General features: G+C 39.6%; 3 protein-coding genes across 4 annotated transcripts in view; 1 reads left to right on the forward strand and 2 right to left on the reverse strand.

The window, feature by feature from the left end:
• Nucleotides 1-112: 112 nt before the first annotated feature.
• On the reverse strand, nucleotides 113-7,118 carry LOC121876890 (28S ribosomal protein S15, mitochondrial-like). The gene is made up of 6 exons (XM_042382458.1): nucleotides 6,971-7,118; nucleotides 6,646-6,825; nucleotides 3,990-4,173; nucleotides 3,184-3,317; nucleotides 2,040-2,235; nucleotides 113-952 (listed from the first exon to the last, which is right to left on the reverse strand). Exons 2-6 carry the CDS (start codon nucleotides 6,761-6,763, stop codon nucleotides 709-711), a joined length of 876 nt encoding a protein of 291 aa, XP_042238392.1. The 5' UTR covers nucleotides 6,764-6,825; nucleotides 6,971-7,118; the 3' UTR covers nucleotides 113-708.
• A 94-nt stretch (nucleotides 7,119-7,212) lies between these two features.
• The window catches only part of LOC121876891 (protein unc-50 homolog), a 97,526-nt gene continuing 83,337 nt past the window's right edge, over nucleotides 7,213-21,401 (forward strand). Inside the window, exons 1-2 of the mRNA XM_042382462.1 lie at nucleotides 7,213-7,383; nucleotides 9,939-9,995. The gene's annotated coding sequence lies outside the window, so the exon portion shown is untranslated. The remainder of the gene's footprint in view (nucleotides 7,384-9,938; nucleotides 9,996-21,401) is intronic.
• On the reverse strand, nucleotides 18,530-20,803 carry LOC121876888. 2 transcript variants are annotated; one of them, XR_006090841.1, is made up of 2 exons: nucleotides 18,642-20,632; nucleotides 18,530-18,596 (listed from the first exon to the last, which is right to left on the reverse strand). XR_006090841.1 is itself a non-coding variant. In XM_042382450.1 (2 exons), exon 2 carries the CDS (start codon nucleotides 20,534-20,536, stop codon nucleotides 19,502-19,504), a length of 1,035 nt encoding a protein of 344 aa, XP_042238384.1. In that variant the 5' UTR covers nucleotides 20,537-20,561; nucleotides 20,671-20,803; the 3' UTR covers nucleotides 18,530-19,501. The 2 variants fall into 2 exon arrangements, 1 of the variants encoding a protein (XP_042238384.1); XM_042382450.1 differs by adding an exon at nucleotides 20,671-20,803 and having other exon boundaries at nucleotides 18,530-20,561.

Below are 21,401 nucleotides of genomic sequence, written 5' to 3' on the forward strand. Positions count from 1 at the left end.
CACACAGATTTGTTTTAATCAGTGACCAATAGCTACAGTATTGTACTGTTGTGATTATGATACCTGGGATTATCTAGTAACAATAGGAATTAAACTATACAAGAAATAGATATAAAATGAACATATTTTATTTTTATAAAATTATCTACATTGCTTTTTCAATTAACTACAGCTCTTATTAAATACTCCTAAAGCATTTAAATTATAATAATATACAGGATGTACCACAAAGTCATGTCATAACTTCAAGGGCTGATTCCTTTGGCTCATTACTAGTCAGAAATTTAATATGAACTTTGGTCTGATTCCCAATGGTTATGGAGGTATGGGGTGAACATGTAAAATCGCATGTGAGAGGTGTGTGCAAGCTAAAGGTGGCCACTATGAATAATTAATACAGTGAACATGACCTTGGTAAATTGTAACCACAGTGTAAACCCAACAAGCCTTAAATGTCAAAACACCTTTTTTTCAATTCCCTTGATGTAGTACATACATCTCCCCATAGTATAGCTCCATAGCCATTGGGAATTGGACCAATGTTCATATTACATTTCTGACTGGTAATGACCCCAGGAATTGGCCCATGAAGTTATAACATAATGTTGTGACACCCTGTATACTTACCATAGACACATTATGATGGTGCAAAAATTAATTTCTTATTACTTGCTACAAACAAGATGGTTGCATCATACTGATACTTTATTATTTTGTGTCAGAAGTTTGACTAGCTGTCACCCTGGTGTCTTCTGGAACAGTGACAGGAACCCCAAGACTGGCCTCAGTCTCAGCAATCCACTGCAATGTTTCTGCCTTTTCTCTTAGGAAGGGTTCCTTCTGAAGCTCTAGGGTTTTCTGGTATTCTGCAAGCCGCTTCTTTTTCAATGCCATCCCGTGCATTCGAACGAGATTTTTCAAGGATGCTTTTCGCGTTATCCATCGGTAGTATCTGAAATGAAATTAAACGTTCATAAACCAAAATATTCATAATTACTAAGCAACACATAATGCATGAATTAAAATTCAAAGGCATTACATGTACTAAATTGAAATTAAAAAAAAAATTTTAATCTGCCTCAACTTAAAGATAGAGAAATTAAAAACTTAAATATTTAAGTTTGTCTCAACAGTGTTTCAAAGTAGTGCAGCAGAGTTCCTCAGAGCTAGGGGAATAAATATAACCTTGATAAACACAACTGACGAAGCTCAATATAATTTTTGTGTCTTGAGCAACTACAGTATTACAATTCCTAGGTTGAGCGATTGTTGGTTATTTAGTGATTCATGCTGTTACATCTGCTAATTCACGACTACAGTAACTTCTTTATTTTTTAGGTTTAATGCAATATACTGTATTTTTTCATGGGATAACTGGAATATCCCAATATATAAAGCATCGAGAACTATTAAGCAACCAATCAACTTTTATAAATGGTAATACCTGTAGTTGTTAAAGAAGCCAAAAGGTGATCAAGCTATGTGCATCAGTGTAAAGGAAGAGAAGCTAGTGATGTCTATGGATGAGCTTTAAACCCTGCAAACCAGGTATGTGTTCAAAATAGCACTTGTGTTATTCCTCTCTCCCAACTTGAGAAAATTTTAGGAAGAATATATTACAGGATTTTTAAAATAAGTAGTCAAAATGAGACGGTTTAATAGTACTGTACAGTAAATAATATAATTTTATATTTATAAAAGATGGATTGATGCTGACATCCTATATACTTACAGAGTCCATTACCAAGCAGCGGACCTTACTGCACCCATTACTGGGCAGCTAACCTTACTACACCCATTACCAGACAGCTGACCTTACTGCACCCATCATGCCACTAGAAAGGTGGGGGCTGATTTTATCATTCTCCAACTTCAAGAAAAATTGCCCAACTCCACCATCTGAGGTGCATAACCTAATTGATTCCATTTGAATGACTGGCTAAATCAACACTTAGCCACATATTGTATGAATTAGTAAAGTTCCACTGTACAGGATTTACCATTAAAATAAGAACAATAATTAAATGTAGGAGGAATACCTTGGTGGTGGTCTGTATAAGATGTTCAGTTCTTCAATGAGCCACTCAAAACGCTTGTAATCATTATGTCTCAAGAACTTCAAAAGTTTCTTCCTTCGATCTATTAGTTCTAGAAGTCTAACCCGCTCAAAGGTATTTTTTTTGCATCGGAATGTGGCTTGCTGCAAATTACGGATTTTCACAGTTAACATGGAAACTGCGAAAGAAAATGAAAAATAGTTTCATTATTTCAGTTCCTTCACCCTATGAAAAAATTTGGAAGAATGGGAGATGACTAAAAAACACACAGGAGACACAGTATATGGAGAGTTATACAGTAAGTATCCTGGTGATTGATTCTGATTATACCGTAAGTAAGTTAAATAGACAAGTAGGTGTGAAGTTTGTCTTAAAAGCTCTTTACAAACAGGATGAACAGTGGCTAGAATCAACAGCAACACACACACACACTCTATCATTTGCTGTCACTCAGTCTTCTTAGCTGACTGACTAGATGTTTTCTGTTATGATGTTCACTTTCTACAAGAGGGCCTTAAAACACTCACCTGGTGTACCCCCCATCAATTCATATAATACCCTAGTAAGACTGAACCATTAGTAGAGTTTATAGTGTGTGTGTGTGTGTGTTTTTGTAGGTGCTTAACATAATAAATGTGGGTCATGTACATGGACAAATTCAGTAATAATTAAAAAACAAACTGGAACAGGAAATAAAAATAAACCAGCTGAGGACTGTATGAATATATCCTCAATTTTCTAACAACACAAATTACAACTGACCTCCCTCTTATTTTCACTCCTCTTCCGGGTATATGAGGCGCTCCAGGTGAGAACAAGACATGTGATAAAGTGGATTGAAGATGTGTTTATTATACCATTATATCTTCAAAATTCCCTCTAAAATTTAACTGCACTTTCTGGTGTTTCTTACTTCTGTTTCCTGCTCAGAGTGCCTCATATAGTACAGGACAGAGTGTGTGTCAAGGTGCATACACTGGGTGACACTAAGCCAGAAACAACCATACATACTTATCTTACGATCCACAACTTGCATATTCAGTAAAACTGAATCATTATCCTAAATGAAAATGAAGAACTTGTAAATACCTGTACAGAGCATTTGAGATCACAAAAAAATACTAACTTTTCACCTCCATTGAGCTTGTGTCATACTGGTGTCGCTGAATCCTTCTCATTGTTTCGTATTTCTTGATCTTTACAAACTCCTTATGAGAACTGAACTTCAAGGACAAGAGTTGCTTTGTCACATCATCAACCCTGTCAAAAAGTCATTCCAATTAGCTACACATGAAAGATCATGTTCACACAAAATACACAAAGTAGGCTGATCAGAACACCACCTGCCTACTACTGTGCCTCTACTCACTGCTCAGTTTTACATCTGGCGAATCCAGGAATCAAACATTTCAATGAAGAGGAGTGGTGCAAGACAAGAGTAAACAGTGGCAGGATATGACTGGAACATAATACAGGCTGTCTCCGATTTATGTAAGGGTAAGGGTTCCATTACTGTAAGCCTTTCGTAAATCAGATCACATTTTCCCATAGATTCTCATTATAAAAGCAGCAATATGGTACATTCTCACAAAAAAAATAATAAACAAGTTTTAAAATGCTAAAAACTTCTTTTTTTTTACCTTTTTTTGTACATACTGTAATGATTATAAGCCAATGGCCAAATATTATTTTATTTCACTATTCTGTTACAGTATAGACTATTACAGGTAGCTTTAATATTCTGTAAATACAGTACTGTATATGTATACTGGACTACATTAAAAATTTAATACTGTGCAAAACACAAAAGCTCTGGTATAATTAGTTCTCAGATTTCAGGAGAAATATTCTTATAATAGTCATTACTGTATCTCCTCTTTTGTGTGAACCTTAGTGATCCATAACACGAGTACAGTACAGTTCTACACTTACTCATCAAGCACACTCTTGGTTGGCAGAGTGCAGAGGCGAGGCAATGTCTCATCTGGATCCTTGTGAGGTTCCAAGTCGCCAGACTTCTCGGGCTTCCACGATGGCACATACTCAGGTCGACGCCAAACAATACCATGTTCAGTCAGCTCCAACCTCATGGCATAACCACGCTTTTGTTCACAGCCTAAAATATGAACAAAATATTTTTAATGTGTAAATTAATTACTGCACTGGGAAGATACAGACTTTTCATTGTACAATTATGTGAGCTTGTAATATATTTGTTACTTTTATTGCCCATTAACTGTCTCTTAACTTGGAAAATTCAAAGCAATACTGTATTACAATTCTTCACAACAATGACAACAATTGGTTTAATGTCAAACAATTCTGGTAAAAAGAACATGATAAATATGGAAAATATGTATTGCCAAGTCACGTATAATAATTAAAATGGTCTTGAAAAAAAAAGACCTCAGCTTTTTAAAATAAAGACATTCTATTCAAAATGCACACAGCTTCATGTAGACAGTGTGCCCACAACCATTAATGCTCACATTAACACATACATTATTACCATAACATAAACCTTAGCAATGTCAAAATAACAGCAAAATGTTTTAAAAAAATTCTGAACATAGCTAAGAAGCTTTCCTGATTTCTCTGGGAAATAAGGGTAAAAATTACAGAGAAGGTTGCCACAACACAGTAGTATTATTGTTATACAGTGCCAAATATCTTTGATTGAGAGGTAATTACCCTACTTGTTCAGTGGCAATTACCTTGCTTGTTCAGTAGGTAGGGCTAGATTCTATATTATTGTGTTCCAGTATGTAATCATTGTTTAATATGTATTATATATTAATGTGTAATATGGATGCATTAAATAAATCAATTTAATGATGTGTAGAAGTTAGGTAAAATAGCATTGTAATTAATGACTTGGCATCAGCACTGTGTGGGTTACTGCACCACCAACTCAGCTGGGCAGAGACAGAAGAGCCTGGCTGGTGTGAGGGTGTGATTCAAATGTGGCACAGTTAGTCTGGTAAGGCTGAGGTAAGGGTTTAGGTTAATTTAGACTAGTTTCATGTAGTATTTCATTTGTTTCTTTACTTGTCATTGTAAATATGTTTTCTAATTTTATTATAATAAGTAATGCAGTGTATGATTCCTCCTCAATATCATACCCATATTTTGAGTTATCCTGAGACTTATTGTTAAGAACCTGGTGGAGATAAATAATGTGTCATTACTGTATACAGTAGTGTTTACCCAGCTGATTTTTGTAACCACTAGCGGCAGGGGTTTGTTTCTCTTATGCTGTCACGATCAAGCCTCATCTCTTACTTGACAAGTGGCAAAATTTTGATAAAGAGGAAGGATGACAAAACAATTATGTTTTAGTTTCACATTACAGTACACATGTGGGGTTCCCAGTAGCGTTGTCATCCTGGTCTTTCTCACACACATGAACATTTAGTAAATATTATTATAGTTATTAATACTGTATTATCATTATTAGGTAATACTCAATGAGAGTGGTCAGACCTTAGCAGTTACCTGACAAAATTTCTCCATTGGTGGTAAAAGTTTTCTTACCTAAGAAATAAAAAAAAATACACAAGAAATACATTTTATTATGTTGGGCAGAGGAAGATGGTCAAATACTGTATGACCTTGCCACCAGCACCATATTTAGACCAAAGCATTGGTTCTTTTTACAGAAAGGAATTCTCTTCTATTCACTGGCTGGGGAGCATTCCATTGTTTGGTGTTTGTGGTCTATACTGTAGAAAATTTCCTTGAAGTGGCTCCTTCCCAAGCATCTCATATCTAAAGTAGGGAATACTAGAGCAGATGGCTAACACCAGGAGGAGTTGTTTGATTTTGTTCATTTTATCCACAGATGTATTCCTTTTTCATATTTTTAGTTCTCTATCTACGATCATAAATCACCTGTAACGGGAAGGGAATGAAGGATAAAGGATATTACGGGGTAAAACATGGTGAAAAATTATCATGTAACACTAAAGTGAGGCCTCTATGTGCTTTGTATGCAAAGAAATTAATTATTTACCATAAACATTCAACCAAAAAATCTGTTCTGTCGGCGAGCGTTGTCATCTCTCTGTTTGTTTACGCTCGGACTGAGCGGGTTGCTCAGTCTGAGCATATTCTCACGTCCACAAAAATAAATTAAATTACACCAAGCCACTTCAGGAAAGGGTTAATTTATAGTAATGCACCATTCTTTATGGGGGGTATTAGAAATGTGTAAAAAAAACAGAAAATCGCCCAAAATCAGGGGTGGTCCAGGGGGGCTGTTAGGTTAGATAGAACGGTGCCCTAATATAGAGACACAAGAAAGTTACTTTTATTGGTATCAGATATCAAGATACCCAGTAAGTACTTTTTGTTTATAATGGCAGGGGGTCTGCCCCCCAGCTAAGAAGTTATTTAAGGTTAGGAAAGTTTTTTTGGTTGGTTAGGTCAGGTTTTATTAGATTCTGTGCAGTCATATAATTTTTATTATCCATCCAAAGAACGTGTGGAAAAAATTAACAAAATCGAACAATGCGTTCTGATGTTTGCCATCTGCTTTAGGATTACCCTCAAGTGTTAGCGAATATCTATCTATTTATTCACTTCTGACCTGTGAGAGGCTGGAGTGCTCTGGTGAGGAAAGCTGGTGATGCTGCAGTCCTGAGGACGTCACCACCCACAATGGCCCTCACACCACCACACACTACCCTCAACAGTCGTCCAGCCATCACCAACACAGCTGTCTCACCAAGGCAGCTGTCTCCCAACACAGTGGCCTCACGCCCATCAGCTGTAAAATAATCACACAACACGATAGATATATGAAGCTGCTCAAGCAGACGTCTTCTGGTATCCTCACGTCTACCTTTAAAATGTTTATCATTTCCAATATTACAAAATAAATAAACTGTAAGTGCTTTTATTCTTCTTCATACCGACTCGTGTTCTTTGTTAGATCTTATTTGTTAACTTTTAAGGTATGTAATGACTGCCACACCGGTAACAACACTGGTGTGGCTACTGGATTTCATCTTCAAATCCGGATTCACATAAGATAATAGTTTCTTCTTTACAATCTGGGTATACTATTTATCTTGCTTCAGTAAACACAAGCTCCCCTAAATTTTTTCGTATTTATTCAGTAAAGTTGTCAGTTCACAATTGGAGAAGCATATTTATAAACTACGCAGTAATATAATTTCTTCAAGAGTATTAGTGAAAGTTAATTTGATAGAATTCGACAAGCTGCGACTGGACTACCCGAGGCGGCCTGTGGGGACCAATAAAAACATCCGGGTTGTAGAATATCCTTCAACTTTTTGCTCCAAATATCGGATTACAAGTAGCGGTAGGTGCTTTTCGTTATTGTTGATGGATTATAAGTATATTAAGCTTATAATAAAATGTAAATTGCTAGCTGTCACTTACATTCAGGGACAGGTCCTACTATAGCGTGCGATCTACAAGATATTTAGGTAAAAGTTTAGATTAGGTTAGGTTAGACCAGGTTAGGTTAGACCAGGTTAGGTTAGACTAAAGATATCTTTGTAAATCGCACGCTATAGTAGCTCCCAGGAACGTATCCAGGAATATCGAAGGAAGGAGGGAGGGTAGACCAAAAAGTTATGGGATGGGGGAACAGCGAGTACAGGGGGGGGCGCTGTAAGCCTCTAGATTTCTATTTTTAATTGACCAATATTATGAGCATTTTCAAGCCATGTGCACTTGATCTTAAGGGGTATTCTGAAGTTAATAGTCATTACTTTTTACTTTGCAAAAACGCCGAGTACAATACTGCATTAAAGAAAAAAATATTGGAATTTCCGACGAATGTGGGGTCTAGGTCCCGCTCGGACCCGCTGTATCAGCTTCTGGCATTTTACGTTAGCCTATGGACTATTCCCTCCCGTCTCACACCAGTAGAAACCACTATACTTATGTAGAAATCACACATAGGGACATATCCCTATACTGATAGATCAGTACTCCCATGAGAAACTCACAGGATGTGCTCCAGTCACTATATTAAAGAATAATAGCTTTATTAAATTAAAACTATCTCTGAAACCACGTAGATGTTTGGTGGTATAACCTATTTTGCATATAAATTGTGAAATATATCACGTCTGTCTTATTTTGTAGCGGTAGATATCCTTAATCCTTGCAAAGTTTTTTTTTGTTAGATATTCTGGGAACAGTCCATTGAAAATCCTGTAAACATGATTCACTCTCAGTTGCTTCACTCTATCCACCACACTTAGCATATTCAGTGATTGAAGAACTTGCGTTCATGTCAAGAATGAACCTCACCGCCTTGTTTTCTATATTTTGGAGCTTGGATGTAAGCTTCTGTGTTAGGGCAGAGTACCATGAAGAGCAGGAGTACTCCAAATGACACTGTATGAGCGCCATGCAAAGGGCTCTACTGGTATTAGCTGAGAGGAGCATTTATATAGATACATTTATTTTGGCATTACATTTTTTACTATATTATCCACGATAAATTCATCAGATAGACAACAGTCAAGAGTTAAAGTCCAGGGTATTTCACTGAGGTTATTGTTGAGATGGGTTCAATTCCACATAGCACAATGAATCCATATACCCTTTTGAATCTCCTTTTTGATCCAAAAAAATTGATTCAGTCTTTCCAAGATGTAGGGATAATTTGTTTTTTATGAGCCACTGTTTGCCTGACTCCAGGTCAGATGATAAATCGTTAGCTCTATCATTTGGATGTTTCCCTAAACACTAAAAGAGCACTGTCATTAGCATACAGCCAAAGTTTAAAATTAACAATAACGCGCATGTCGTTTACATAGCACAGGAAGATCAAAGACCCTAGGAAATTCCCCTGTGGAACTCCACAGGCTATTGTCATGAATGTTGACTCGGTGTTATTTGCAACAACAATCTGTTTGATATTACTTTGATACGATTTAAGCCAGTCAGCAGACCCAATGCCAAGAACCTGCAATTTTTCAAATAGTATATCAAGATGGCTGTATCGAAGGTTTTTTGCAAGTCTAGCGTTACCATGCCTGAGTAATTTCCTTGAGCTGTTTGGGATCTGATATAGTGGGTGAGATGGATCTGACATTATACTCTCAGAGATCTCTTTCCACCCGAATATACACTACTCTTTCTAGAATTTTAGATATAATGCTCAGTATATATACTGACTGACCTGGAATTAACTACACCAGACCTGTAGCCTTTCATGTAGATTGGTGTTACTCTAGCAAACGTTTACTCATCTGGTACAGTATTGGTGCTAATGGAGAGATTAATATAGTGGCACCGTCTGGCTGGAATGCTATCAATATCTGTGCTCTTGGGGTCCAGCCGTTCTTGGATCGTGTACACTCAAAACGTTGTTGATATAATTATCTCACTCATACTGTACACGTACCGTCGCGCGCATCCTACCTTCACTGTTTAAAATGTCCTCGGGTATTTTAACCCGTGGGAGATAAAATATAGATATCTTTGGATAGTTAGAAAGGGAGATAGAGGGTCCTGTTCCCTGCACCGTGTGAAAATGTCTCGGAAAAACTGTGCATAGAGACGTGAACGTGTTTGACCTATAGATGCTTATCACAGTCCGGATATCCTGACTACTTCCGGGGGATTTGGCCGTTTGTTGATACGGAGTTCATTTCTCTATGTAGACAAATGCAATATTCAATCCTCATAAATCATGTTTTTTTTTAGATAATTATTATTATTATTATTATTATTATTATTATTATTATTATTATTATTATTATTATTATTATTATCATTATCATTATTATTGTACAAATAACTCTTCGTTCAAAATGTGAATGTTGGATGCTATTTTGATCAACTTGTTCATTTCCTGGCGTAAGTGGGAGCTTAACACGTTCTTATTTTTTCCAGCTGGTTTGTGTGCTATTGTCTGAGGATCCGGGTCAATGTCACAGAGCTAGAGGAAGCGTAAGTACCATCACTGTTGACTGTTCCCTGGGTCTATCTGTACACCTGAGGTCCACCTGAACATCCCCCCCCCCACTCTCTCATATACTCAGACACATTAGATTGACACGAGATAAGCCTCTGCACCTGTACGATACATCCTAATCTTCGTCTGCCTCTCTGACGCCACTGGACGCCACAGCAGGTTGGCTAATACCCTTATAACACGTACAGTAGTTTGTAACCGACGTTGACATCTTGACCTACGGTAGGTCACCTACCCAGTGCTTGTCTAGTCTTCTCTCTTTGGTCAACACACTGTTTCATATGTCCACAATATACAGTGGGAAGTTGTGTTGTCTCGGTGGACGGAACTAAAGTCCACAGGAAAAAAGTCACATGACTTGTACACTTTGACAACACAACACTATATATATATATATATATATATATATATATATATATATACATATGAGATGGCATTGCACGTAGGTTAGGTTAAGTTAGGTTAGGTTTTCCGTGCCTTTTTGTGACTTTTTTTCTTGTGACTTTTTTCCTGGGTTCGTTGTCTCAGCTTAGTGTGTGAATGTGTGGTGAACAGCTTAAACATGTGACCTCTGGTCTTGTCATGCTGTGTGTTCCGGTTAGTGTTTTGCTGGCGTATTCCATATATCCTGGTAAAGGTCTTACTGATGTATCCTGCAGAAGATCTCCTACATATGTTTTTGTATACTGTAGCTACAGGATCTTCACCTTCCTCAGACGGTCTTCATAATTCATGTTGTTCAGTCCAGGTGTCAATATGGTCGACTTGTGAACATTGTTGATGGTGTGGATGTTTATCACCTTCTGGGAGGCCATATTACACTGGCCTTATAAATATGATCACAAGTGTTAAAAGAGAATCTCAGAATGAACCGAAATGTTTTGTTTTGTTTATACAATAATTCAGGAGATACAACAGTGGCGGTGTGTGGGCAAAACACCCAGAGATGGGCCGCTGTTAGGGGTTAATTACGCTCACCTGGGTAATTTGACATTTTTCTGGTGTAATTCAGTTGATTATATGATTATAAAAAAAAATTAATCCAATCTAATTTTCCGCCAAGTTGGTTCCTAGTTTTCTCGCTTCATGTTTGCATGCGCCAGGTGCTGTAATGACCTGAGTTGTCGACGGCCAGGAAACTAAATAAAACACCAAGCGCCGCCATCTGCCATTCATGAGTCAGTCAGGGTTATGGAAAAATACAGTTAACAAGCGTAAGAAAAAAACTGAGGGGTAATTAGTATTGTCGTCACGTCTGTTTATGAGTAACTACCAAGTGGCTAACACGACGATCAGTGGCGAAGAGGTTAACGTAAAACTAACTGAGAACTCCTGGTCTTAGTTAACTTAGGGCTGTTTCTAGTCCTGATAATACTAAATACTGTAATGTCGGAAGATTTTCGTATCTACAACAAAGACCTAAACTTCAGGAGACTCACAGACACATTTATTATTTATGTATAAAATGACAGAGTGTCGTCTCTTAACGTACTTCCTCAAAGGTGAGGTGCTTCTCCGTTTGGAGTATTATCACCTCGTCTCGTCCCCATGATATGCTAGACACTGTCAGCTGACTGAAAATGTCCAGACGAAAGCCACCAGACAGATACCTGCACAACGGCACCTCAGTTACCAAAAGAGACTGGAACGCCTGCAGTTGCCTAGCTAATACTATAGGCGGGCATGGGGGTGACTTAATAGAAGTATATAAACACCTCAGTCGAGCGTTCATACCTGTAACTGGCGGACGTCTGCCCCACTGGGGATCACAGCTTAGGGTAAAGAAGCTACAAGTTCAGAAAACTGTCAGTGTAAATATTTTTGCAGTGGAAATTGTGAATCTTTGGAACAACCTGCCAGAGTGTTAGGCGGCACAGGTACAGTACATGCCCAGTACCTGCCACTGGTGTATAACAGACACGTGATCGATCACCCAAGCGGCTGAAAAAGGCAAATCAGTGGCCAGGAGGATAAAGTACAGCAAAGAGTGTATTTGCTAAAAAGTTCATCACAGTCATGACTCATACACAGTAACGAGTGATACGTAAGGGACGAGGACCACGTGACAATGGAGGCGGGACGTCTACTACATATAGCCTGTACATGTGTGTACTGCAGGCCACAATGTCTAGGGCACTCGCGAAGGAAAGAGACGTACAGTAGGACACAGCCAACACCAGGGATCACAAATACTATTACTACCACCACCGTCACCACCCTGGTACTGCCACCACAACTAGTCATTGACACGACCACCACCACAACTAGTCACTGACACTCTACCACCGTCACCACCCTGGTACTGCCACCACAACTAGTCATTGACACGACTACCACCACAACTAGTCACTGACGACTACACCGTCACCACCCTGGTACTGCCACCACAACTAGTCACTGACGACTACCACCACAACTAGTCACTGACACTACCACCACCGTCACCACCTGGTACTGCCACCACAACTAGTCACTGACACGACTACCACCGTCACCACCCTGTACTGCCACCACAACTAGTCATTGACACGACTACCACCACAACTAGTCACTGACACTACCACGTCCGACCAACTAGTCATGACTACCAAATAGTACGCTACCACCACCGTCACCACCTGGTACTGCACTTCGGCAGAACAATACTGTTTCAAGAAGACCAGAAGGAGTAAAGGTCACCCAGGTCACAAGAGGCGAGGAAGAGGGCTAAGAAATATGAGGGAAGATCACGACAAGCCATCGTAAATAATACCACAGCACAAGTTGAGAAGCTCCAGAGCTAGAAAGGCCAAGTTTTTCACACAAGATCAGGTTAGAAGACTTGCTTTATTGTCGGAGAATCTCACCCCTGGTGGCGGACACCCAGCTGCCATGGACCTTCAACTCCCTAGGAGCAGAGTCCACGGGTCCTCGTCTTCCTCTATGTTTGAAATGTTGTCCAGATTTGTCTCCAAGACTGAAGGATTTGTCTACGCTTCCTGGTCGTCCCAGACGGTCACAGTGGCGAGTAATCACGGTCTTCCTGATACTACTGCTGAAGGAAGCTGGGTGGGGGGGTTGCCCAGTGACTCATCTTCATCCTCCAGTTTTCAAATTTCTCCTGGGAAACGACAGAGTTTGAAACCTCCGCCCCTCACCAAGCTTCTCCAGACACCAGTTATTCCTGGAATTCGGTTCAGGATCCTTCATCCAGGACCTCAATCCTACTCTCTTCCTGACCAGTCGGTAGTGACACTGGGGGCGAACAGTCCCTTTCCTCGGAGCCCCACACGCCTTCTACTCGCAGCCTTCCACTTTCCTGCCGCAGTCGTCAGAAGGGGGCGACGCATACACTGCAGAGGCCAGGAAGACCTCCCCTCATCCAGACGACAGAAGAACCGAGTGTATTCTTACCAGTTACCGCCACAACAAGACCCACAGTTGGAGGCCAGAAGACTGAAAGCTGTGCGGGCACACTACAGCAGGCAGCAAGATAAGTGTTGTAACGCTTGGCTGCAGGAAGAGATCCAGAAGGTTACGGATGGGGTAGCAAGAAACTCAACCAAGAGAAGAACGCATTCAGGGAACACATAGACACATTACACAAAAACTAATACAAACAGTTACCAACAACTAGTGATACTTACTCAGAGTTTTTATTGACTGATGTAACACCTAGCAGTGTGTTTCTCCATAACAATAAGTTTATTGTTTTATATGTTAAAATGTTGACAATAAAGATCTCAGTGTAAGTAAGAAGTGTTCAGTATTAACTTTGAAGTGTTTTGTTAAGATAATGTTCATGTTAGGTGACACAGGTATTACTTATGCATCTTTAGCTACCGTATTAGAAATATTTATTTTATGAAGAGATAAGTTCAGTAGAGTTTACCTTAATAGTGTCAGGTTTGACACATGATGCACCTGTGACAGGTGTGGTAATAGTCATCAAGGGATTGACATGATACACCTGTGACAGGTGTAGGTAATGATGTAGGATTTGACACATGATGCACCTATGACAGGTGTAGAACCAATATCATCAGGATGACACATGATACCTGTGACAGGTGTATAGGTAATGTAGTCAGGTTGACACATGATACACCTGTGACAGGTGTAGGTAATAATGTCGGAACGATAAATGATACACCTGTGACAGGTGTCGTAATAGTGTCAGGTTGATAAATGATACACCTATGTGACAGGTGTCGTAAATAGTGTCAAGGTTGACACGGGTGTTATCGTAGTAAATGATAAAATTATTTTTGCAAATAAAGTTCGAGACAAAACCTAAATATAAATAACCATGAAACTTTTGGTGACCATATTTTACTGCATTAATGATAAATAATAATAAATAATAATAATAATTATAATAATTATAATAATAATAATAATAATAATAATGAGGTGCATTTGGCATGGATAATATAATGTGTGGGTTGAGAGCACCACGAAGCAATAGCACTGTGTACAGCTGGTCACATGACCAACACCGGTGAAGGAAGACGACTTTATGGTCCATTAAAGTAAAGTATAAAAAAGAAAAAGAACAAACAAACTCATACATATTAAAGAGTTAAGTGAACTACATCAGTGTAACACCTAACCAAAATGACTTAGTAATACAGTACCTAACATAACGTACTAATTAATGCACACCTTAACTTGCCACTTACAAAGGACAAATAATGACTGGTTAGATGCAGTAGCTGTTACACACAGCAGCTGTTAGCTAAACACAACAGCTGTTAGCTACTACAGTAGCTGTTAGCTAAACACAGTAGCTGTTAACTAAACACAACAGCTGTTAACTAAACACAGTAGCTGTTAACTAAACAGCAGCTGTTAGCTAAACACAACAGCTGTTAACTAAACAGCAGCTGTTCTAAACACAACAGCTGTTAACTAAACACAACAGCTGTTAACTAAACAGCAGCTGTTAACTAAACAGCAGCTGTTAGCTAAACACAACAGCTGTTAACTAAACAGCAGCTGTTAACTAAACACAACAGCTGTTAACTAAACACAACAGCTGTTAACTAAACACAGTAGCTGTTAACTAAACAGCAGCTGTTAGCTAAACACAACAGCTGTTAACTAAACAGCAGCTGTTAACTAAACACAGTAGCTGTTAACTAAACACAACAGCTGTTAACTAAACAGCAGCTGTTAACTAAACAGCAGCTGTTAGCTAAACACAACAGCTGTTAACTAAACAGCAGCTGTTAACTAAACACAACAGCTGTTAACTAAACACAACAGCTGTTAACTAAACACAGTAGCTGTTAACTAAACAGCAGCTGTTAGCTAAACACAACAGCTGTTAACTAAACAGCAGCTGTTAACTAAACACAGTAGCTGTTAACTAAACACAGCAGCTGTTAACTAAACACAGTAGCTGTTAACTAAACAGCAGCTGTTAGCTAAACAACATCTGTTAGCTAAACACAGCAGCTGTTAACTAAACACAGTAGCTGTTAACTAAACACAACAGCTGTTAACTAAACACAACAGCTGTTAACTAAACAGCAGCTGTTAACTAAACACAGTAGCTGTTAACTAAACACAGCAGCTGTTAACTAAACACAGTAGCTGTTAACTAAACAGCAGCTGTTAACTAAACACAGCAGCTGTTAACTAAACACAGCAGCTGTTAACTAAACACAGCAGCTGTTAACTAAACACAGCAGCTGTTAACTAAACAGCAGCTGTTAACTAAACACAGTAGCTGTTAGCTAAACACAGCAGCTGTTAACTGAACACAACAGCTGTTAACTAAACACAGCAGCTGTTAACTAAACACAGCAGCTGTTAACCTACTAATTTTGTTTGAATTTTAGTCAAAATATATGGAATCGGATGGTGACAATAGGAAGAAGAAAATACAATAATTCCGGCCAAGTTTTTCCTCCTTCAAACTCATAAACTGCAAATGCAAATATGATTACAGTGCATTATATTCAGGTACTATACAGGTTCGCCCCGAGTGTGAGCTCTTTCAAGACCAGACTTGACCAGCACTGGAGCAGGTTCAGATACATTCAGGAGCCGGTACATGCCCAGTACTTGCCAACAGTGCGTAACAGAGACGTGACCGATCGTCCAAGCGGGTAACGAGCCGATCAGTGGTGAAGAGGATAAAAGTAAAGTCCTACTCAGCCAGTCAGTATACTATAGGGATGAAAACTGCTGGATAAGTTATTTTATCCATCTTACATTCTCTATGATTCTGAAGTGGTTTATTAATGGCTTCTCAATAATTATTATACATAAATGGGTTATCAAAGTGAGGTTTAATGGGGTTTGGTTCCTTTTACGTAAAAAGAATAAAAATATGTTATAAATTATAGGAAGATCCCTCTATCAGGCACTGTACAACCCATGAAGCTTGGATATGCGTTACGTTGTGGGGGAGTGTGGGGGGCTCAACTGCCCTACCTCAGTACAGTAGCTGTAAAGTGGATAGTCGCTAAACACGCAAGTAATAGACTGGCTGCGTTCTTGACCAGAGTGAGGTATGAGCGACCTCACTCCACAATACTTCATTTCCTGTTTCTACTCCCTATTAGTTATTTTTCTGGTGAGGAAAGATTTGAAGCATCCATTCTCATTAAATTCATCTCTTGCCAACAACTCTGCATTGTCTCCGTTACCTGCGGGGAAATGTGCCACCGAGAGAGAGAGAGAGAGAGAGAGAGAGAGAGAGATGGCAAGTAACCGAGCAAAACAAATCATTGGACTGTCACGAGGACATTGAACGTACCTACAGAAAAGCTAAGAATGAAAAATAAATAAATAAATAAAAACAGAAATATGGAATGTGAGGAAAATGAAAATGTTGCAATTGAAGATGGACAGATTCAAATAGCATTAACGATGACGGTTCATATACTGTATTCGGGTGGTTTAAAATATGAGAGAGGTGTTGGCATTCTTGTATACACCAGAAGTCACGTAGGGGTGTAGTGTAAAGGGATATTGGGCAGTGTCAGATAGGGTTTTATTAGTCAGGTTTACTGTTACCCACGGTCAGGTTTAATGCTACACCCATGGTCAGGTTTAATGCCACACCCATGGTCAGGTTTAATGCTACACCCATGGTCAGGTTTAATGCTACACCCATGGTCAGGTTTAATGCTGCACCCATGGTCAGGTTTAATGCTACACCCATGGTCAGGTTTAATGCTACACCCATGGTCAGGTTTAATGCTACACCCATGGTCAGGTTTAATGCTACACTCATGGTCAGGTTTAATGCTGCACCCATGGTCAGGTTTTAATGCTGCACTCATGGTCAGGTTTAATGCTGCACTCATGGTCAGGTTTAATGCTACACTCATGGTCAGGTTTAATGCTGCACTCATGGTCAGGTTTAATGCTGCACTCATGGTCAGGTTTAATGCTACACTCATGGTCTACTTAATAAAACAGGTTTATACAGTATACACCAACAATTAATAGTGAGGATGTTTTAGATCCCAGTGTATGAGTGACCTTACCAGTGTATGAGTGTATGAGTGACCTTACCAGTGTATGAGTGACCTTACCAGTGTATGAGTGACCTTAGCAGTGTATGAGTGACCTTAGCAGTGTATGAGTGACCTTAGCAGTGTATGAGTGACCTTAGCAGTGTATGAGTGACCTTAGCAGTGTATGAGTGACCTTACCAGTGTATGAGTGACCTTACCAGTGTATGAGTGACCTTACCAGTGTATGAGTGACCTTACCAGTGTATGAGTGACCTTAGCAGTGTATGAGTGACCTTACCAGTGTATGAGTGACCTTAGCAGTGTATGAGTGACCTTACCAGTGTATGAGTGACCTTAGCAGTGTATGAGTGACCTTAGCAGTGTATGAGTGACCTTAGCAGTGTATGAGTGACCTTAGCAGTGTATGAGTGACCTTAGCAGTGTATGAGTGACCTTACCAGTGTATGAGTGACCTTAGCAGTGTATGAGTGACCTTAGCAGTGTATGAGTGACCTTAGCAGTGTATGAGTGACCTTAGCAGTGTATATGAGTGACCCGCCTCAGTGTATGAGTGACCTACTAGTATGAGTGACCTTAGCAGTGTATGAGTGACCTTACCAGTGTATGAGTGACCTTACCAGTGTATGAGTGACCTTAGCAGTGTATGAGTGACCTTACCAGTGTATGAGTGACCTTACCAGTGTATGATAGGGAAATAAACATATCAGCCCACAAAGGTCACTTATTGGTTTCAAGGTGTATCAGTCTGGTAAAATTGTGATGAAATATTATTTTTATTATTAATAAAAGCACTATTATTATCATTATTGTTAATAATTATTGCCATTATTTTTATAATTATTATTATTATTATCATTAATATTGTTTTATTATTTTGTTGACTTATATTTTATCATTTCACCACTTACCTTACTGATTTGTTCATTGTCACTTTGTTATAACCTTTACTGTACAGTGTTAGTGCTGGAGCAAACCCGAGTACCCGGAGGAAACCTGTCACGACACAGAGGCGAGAGATACACGTGTCACCGCGGTATTGTCTTCACTTTTATTTAGTAAAATAATTTTATCATTTATAACGATAGTAACACCTGTGTCAACCTGACACTATTACCTACACCTGTCACAGGTGTATCATGTGTCAACCTAACACTATTACCTACACCTGTCACAGGTGTATCATGTGTCAACCTGACACTATTACCTACACCTGTCACAGGTGTATCATGTGTCAACCTGACACTATTACCTACACCTGTCACAGGTGTATCATGTGTCAACCTGACACTATTACCTACACCTGTCACAGGTGTATCATGTGTCAACCTGACACTATTACCTACACCTGTCACAGGTGTATCATGTGTCAACCTGACACTATTACCTACACCTGTCACAGGTGTATCATGTGTCAACCTGACACTATTACCTACACCTGTCACAGGTGTATCATGTGTCAACCTGACACTATTACCTACACCTGTCGCAGGTGTATCATGTGTCAACCTGACACTATTACCTACACCTGTCACAGGTGTATCATGTGTCAACCTGACACTATTACCTACACCTGTCACAGGTGTATCATGTGTCAACCTGACACTATTACCTACACCTGTCACAGGTGTATCATGTGTCAACCTGACACTATTACCTACACCTGTCACAGGTGTATCATGTGTCAACCTGACACTATTACCTACACCTGTCACAGGTGTATCATGTGTCAACCTGACACTATTACCTACACCTGTCACAGGTGTATCATGTGTCAACCTGACACTATTACAAACACTAATAACTTATTCCTTCATAAAATAAATATTTCTAATACGGTACAAGACATAAGTAATACCTGTGTCACCTAACATGAACATTATCTTAACAAACACTTGTTAATACTGAACACTTTACTCTTACACTGAGATCTTTTATTGTCAACATTTTAACATTTAAACAATAAACTTAATGTTATGAAGAAACACACTCGCTAGGTGTTACATCAGTCAATAAAACTCTGAGTAAGTATCACTAGTTGTTGGTAACTGTTTGTATTGCCTTTGTAATGTGTCTATGTGTTCCTGAATGCGTTCTTTCTCTTGGTTGAGTTTCGTTACCTCATCCGTAACTCTCTGGATCTCTTCCTGCAGCTGCTGCTTACAACACTTATCTTGCTGCCTGCTGTGGTGTGCCCGCACAGCTTTCAGTCTTCTGGCCTCCAACTGTGGGTCTTGTTGTGGCGGTAACTGGTAAGAATACACTCGGTTCTTCTGTCGTCTGGATGAGGAGGTCTTCCTGGCCTCTGCAGTGTGGGCTGCGTCGCCCCCTTCTGACGACTGCGGCAGGTAAGTGGAAGGGCCAGGAGTAGGGAAGGCGTGTGGGCCTCCCGAGGGAGGGACTGTCTGCCCCAGTGTCATCACTGACTGGTTAGGGAAGAGAGTAGATTCAGAGTCCTGGAGTGAAGGATCCTGAACCGAATTCCAGGAATAACTGGTGTCTGAGAAGCTTGGGTGAGGGGCGGAGGTTTCAAAACTTGTCGTTTCCCAAGAGAAATTTGGAAAACTGGAGGATGAAGATGAGTCGCTGGGCAACCCCCACCAGTTTCCTTCTGCAGTAGTATCAGGAAGACCGTGACACTGGCCACTGTGACCGTCTGGGACGACCAGGGAAGCTGTAGACAAACTTTCATCTTGGAGAGACAAATCTGACAACATTTCAAACATAGAGGAAGACGAGGACCCGTATGGACTCTGCTCCTGTGAGTTAGTCCAGCTGGCAGCTGGGGCGTCCGTCACCAGGTGAGATTCTCCTTGACAATAAAGTAAGTCTTCTAACCTGTTGATCTTGTGTGAAAACTTGGCCTTCTCAGCTCTGAGCTTCTCAACTTGTGCCGTATTATTGATGATGGCTTGTCGCAGATCTTCCTCATATTTCTTAGCCCTCTTCCTCGCCTCTTGTGACCTGCGGACCTTTACCCTTCTCTGGTCTTCTGAAACACAGTATTGTTCTGCCGAAGTGTTTTTCCGAGATCCACCAGACATTATGTAGAGACCTCTGTACAAGTACCAGGGTGGTGACGGTGGTAGTCGTGTAAGTGACTAGTTGTGGTGGTAGTCGTGTCAGTGACTAGTTGTGGTGTTAGTCGTGTCAGTGATTGAACCAGTAGTGGCAGTACCAGGGTGGTGACGGTGGTAGTCGTGTAAGTGACTAGTTGTGGTGGTAGCACCAGGGTGGTAATTGTGGTTCCTGGTGGTGGTAGCGTCTAACTGAAGTTCCTCCGTCTCACTTGCCGTGGACACTCCGGTGAGACTGTTGCTGCGCTTTTATATCCACCGCGTTTAACTCCCCAAAACGTATGTGTCGACGCTCATTATTCACCAGACCGCTACTAACTCTTCCCTCACTTTGTTTACCTAACTGGTTGATGGTACTTCCGAGGTGTACTGGGTGCCGTAAGTAATAATTAATATGTGTATTATATTCATGATTCCATTCGTTTCATCAAAATTCCCACTCCAAGTGTGTGTGTGTGTGTGTGTGTGTGTGTGAAGTGTACGTAATTAAGGGACAGTTCAGGATTCAAAGTCAATATGACACTGTTTTTATTCCACCACACACACACACGCACACACACACACACACACACACACACACGCACACGACAGAAAATTTTTATCGCCTTTAAAATCATACATACACACATATTTGAGAGTTTAAGTGTTTGCGTGTCAGAGATGTGTAGATGTCATTAATAATAACAATAATAATCATTCGTATTTTTATTATTATTATTATTATTATTATTATTATTATTATTATTATTATTATTGTTATTATTATTATTATTATTGTTATTATTATTATTATTATTGTTGTTATTATTATCACACCCAAAATCTACAGACG

Source organism: Homarus americanus, unplaced genomic scaffold (assembly GCF_018991925.1).
Source record: "Homarus americanus isolate GMGI-L3 unplaced genomic scaffold, GMGI_Hamer_2.0 scaffold50281, whole genome shotgun sequence".
Lineage (NCBI taxonomy): Eukaryota > Metazoa > Arthropoda > Malacostraca > Decapoda > Nephropidae > Homarus > Homarus americanus.

Bases quoted from the DNA above. Each gene is read 5' to 3' on its own strand.
- LOC121876888 (XM_042382450.1), bottom strand. From the start codon at position 20,536: ATGTCTGGTGGATCTCGGAAAAACACTTCGGCAGAACAATACTGTGTT.
- LOC121876890 (XM_042382458.1), bottom strand. From the start codon at position 6,763: ATGGCTGGACGACTGTTGAGGGTAGTGTGTGGTGGTGTGAGGGCCATT. The intron at 2,236-3,183 runs GTTAGTATTTTT...TTTCTTTCGCAG, and splicing joins AAGCTCAATGGAGGTGAAAA to TTTCCATGTTAACTGTGAAA. The intron at 953-2,039 runs GTATTCCTCCTA...ATTTCATTTCAG, and splicing joins TTATACAGACCACCACCAAG to ATACTACCGATGGATAACGC.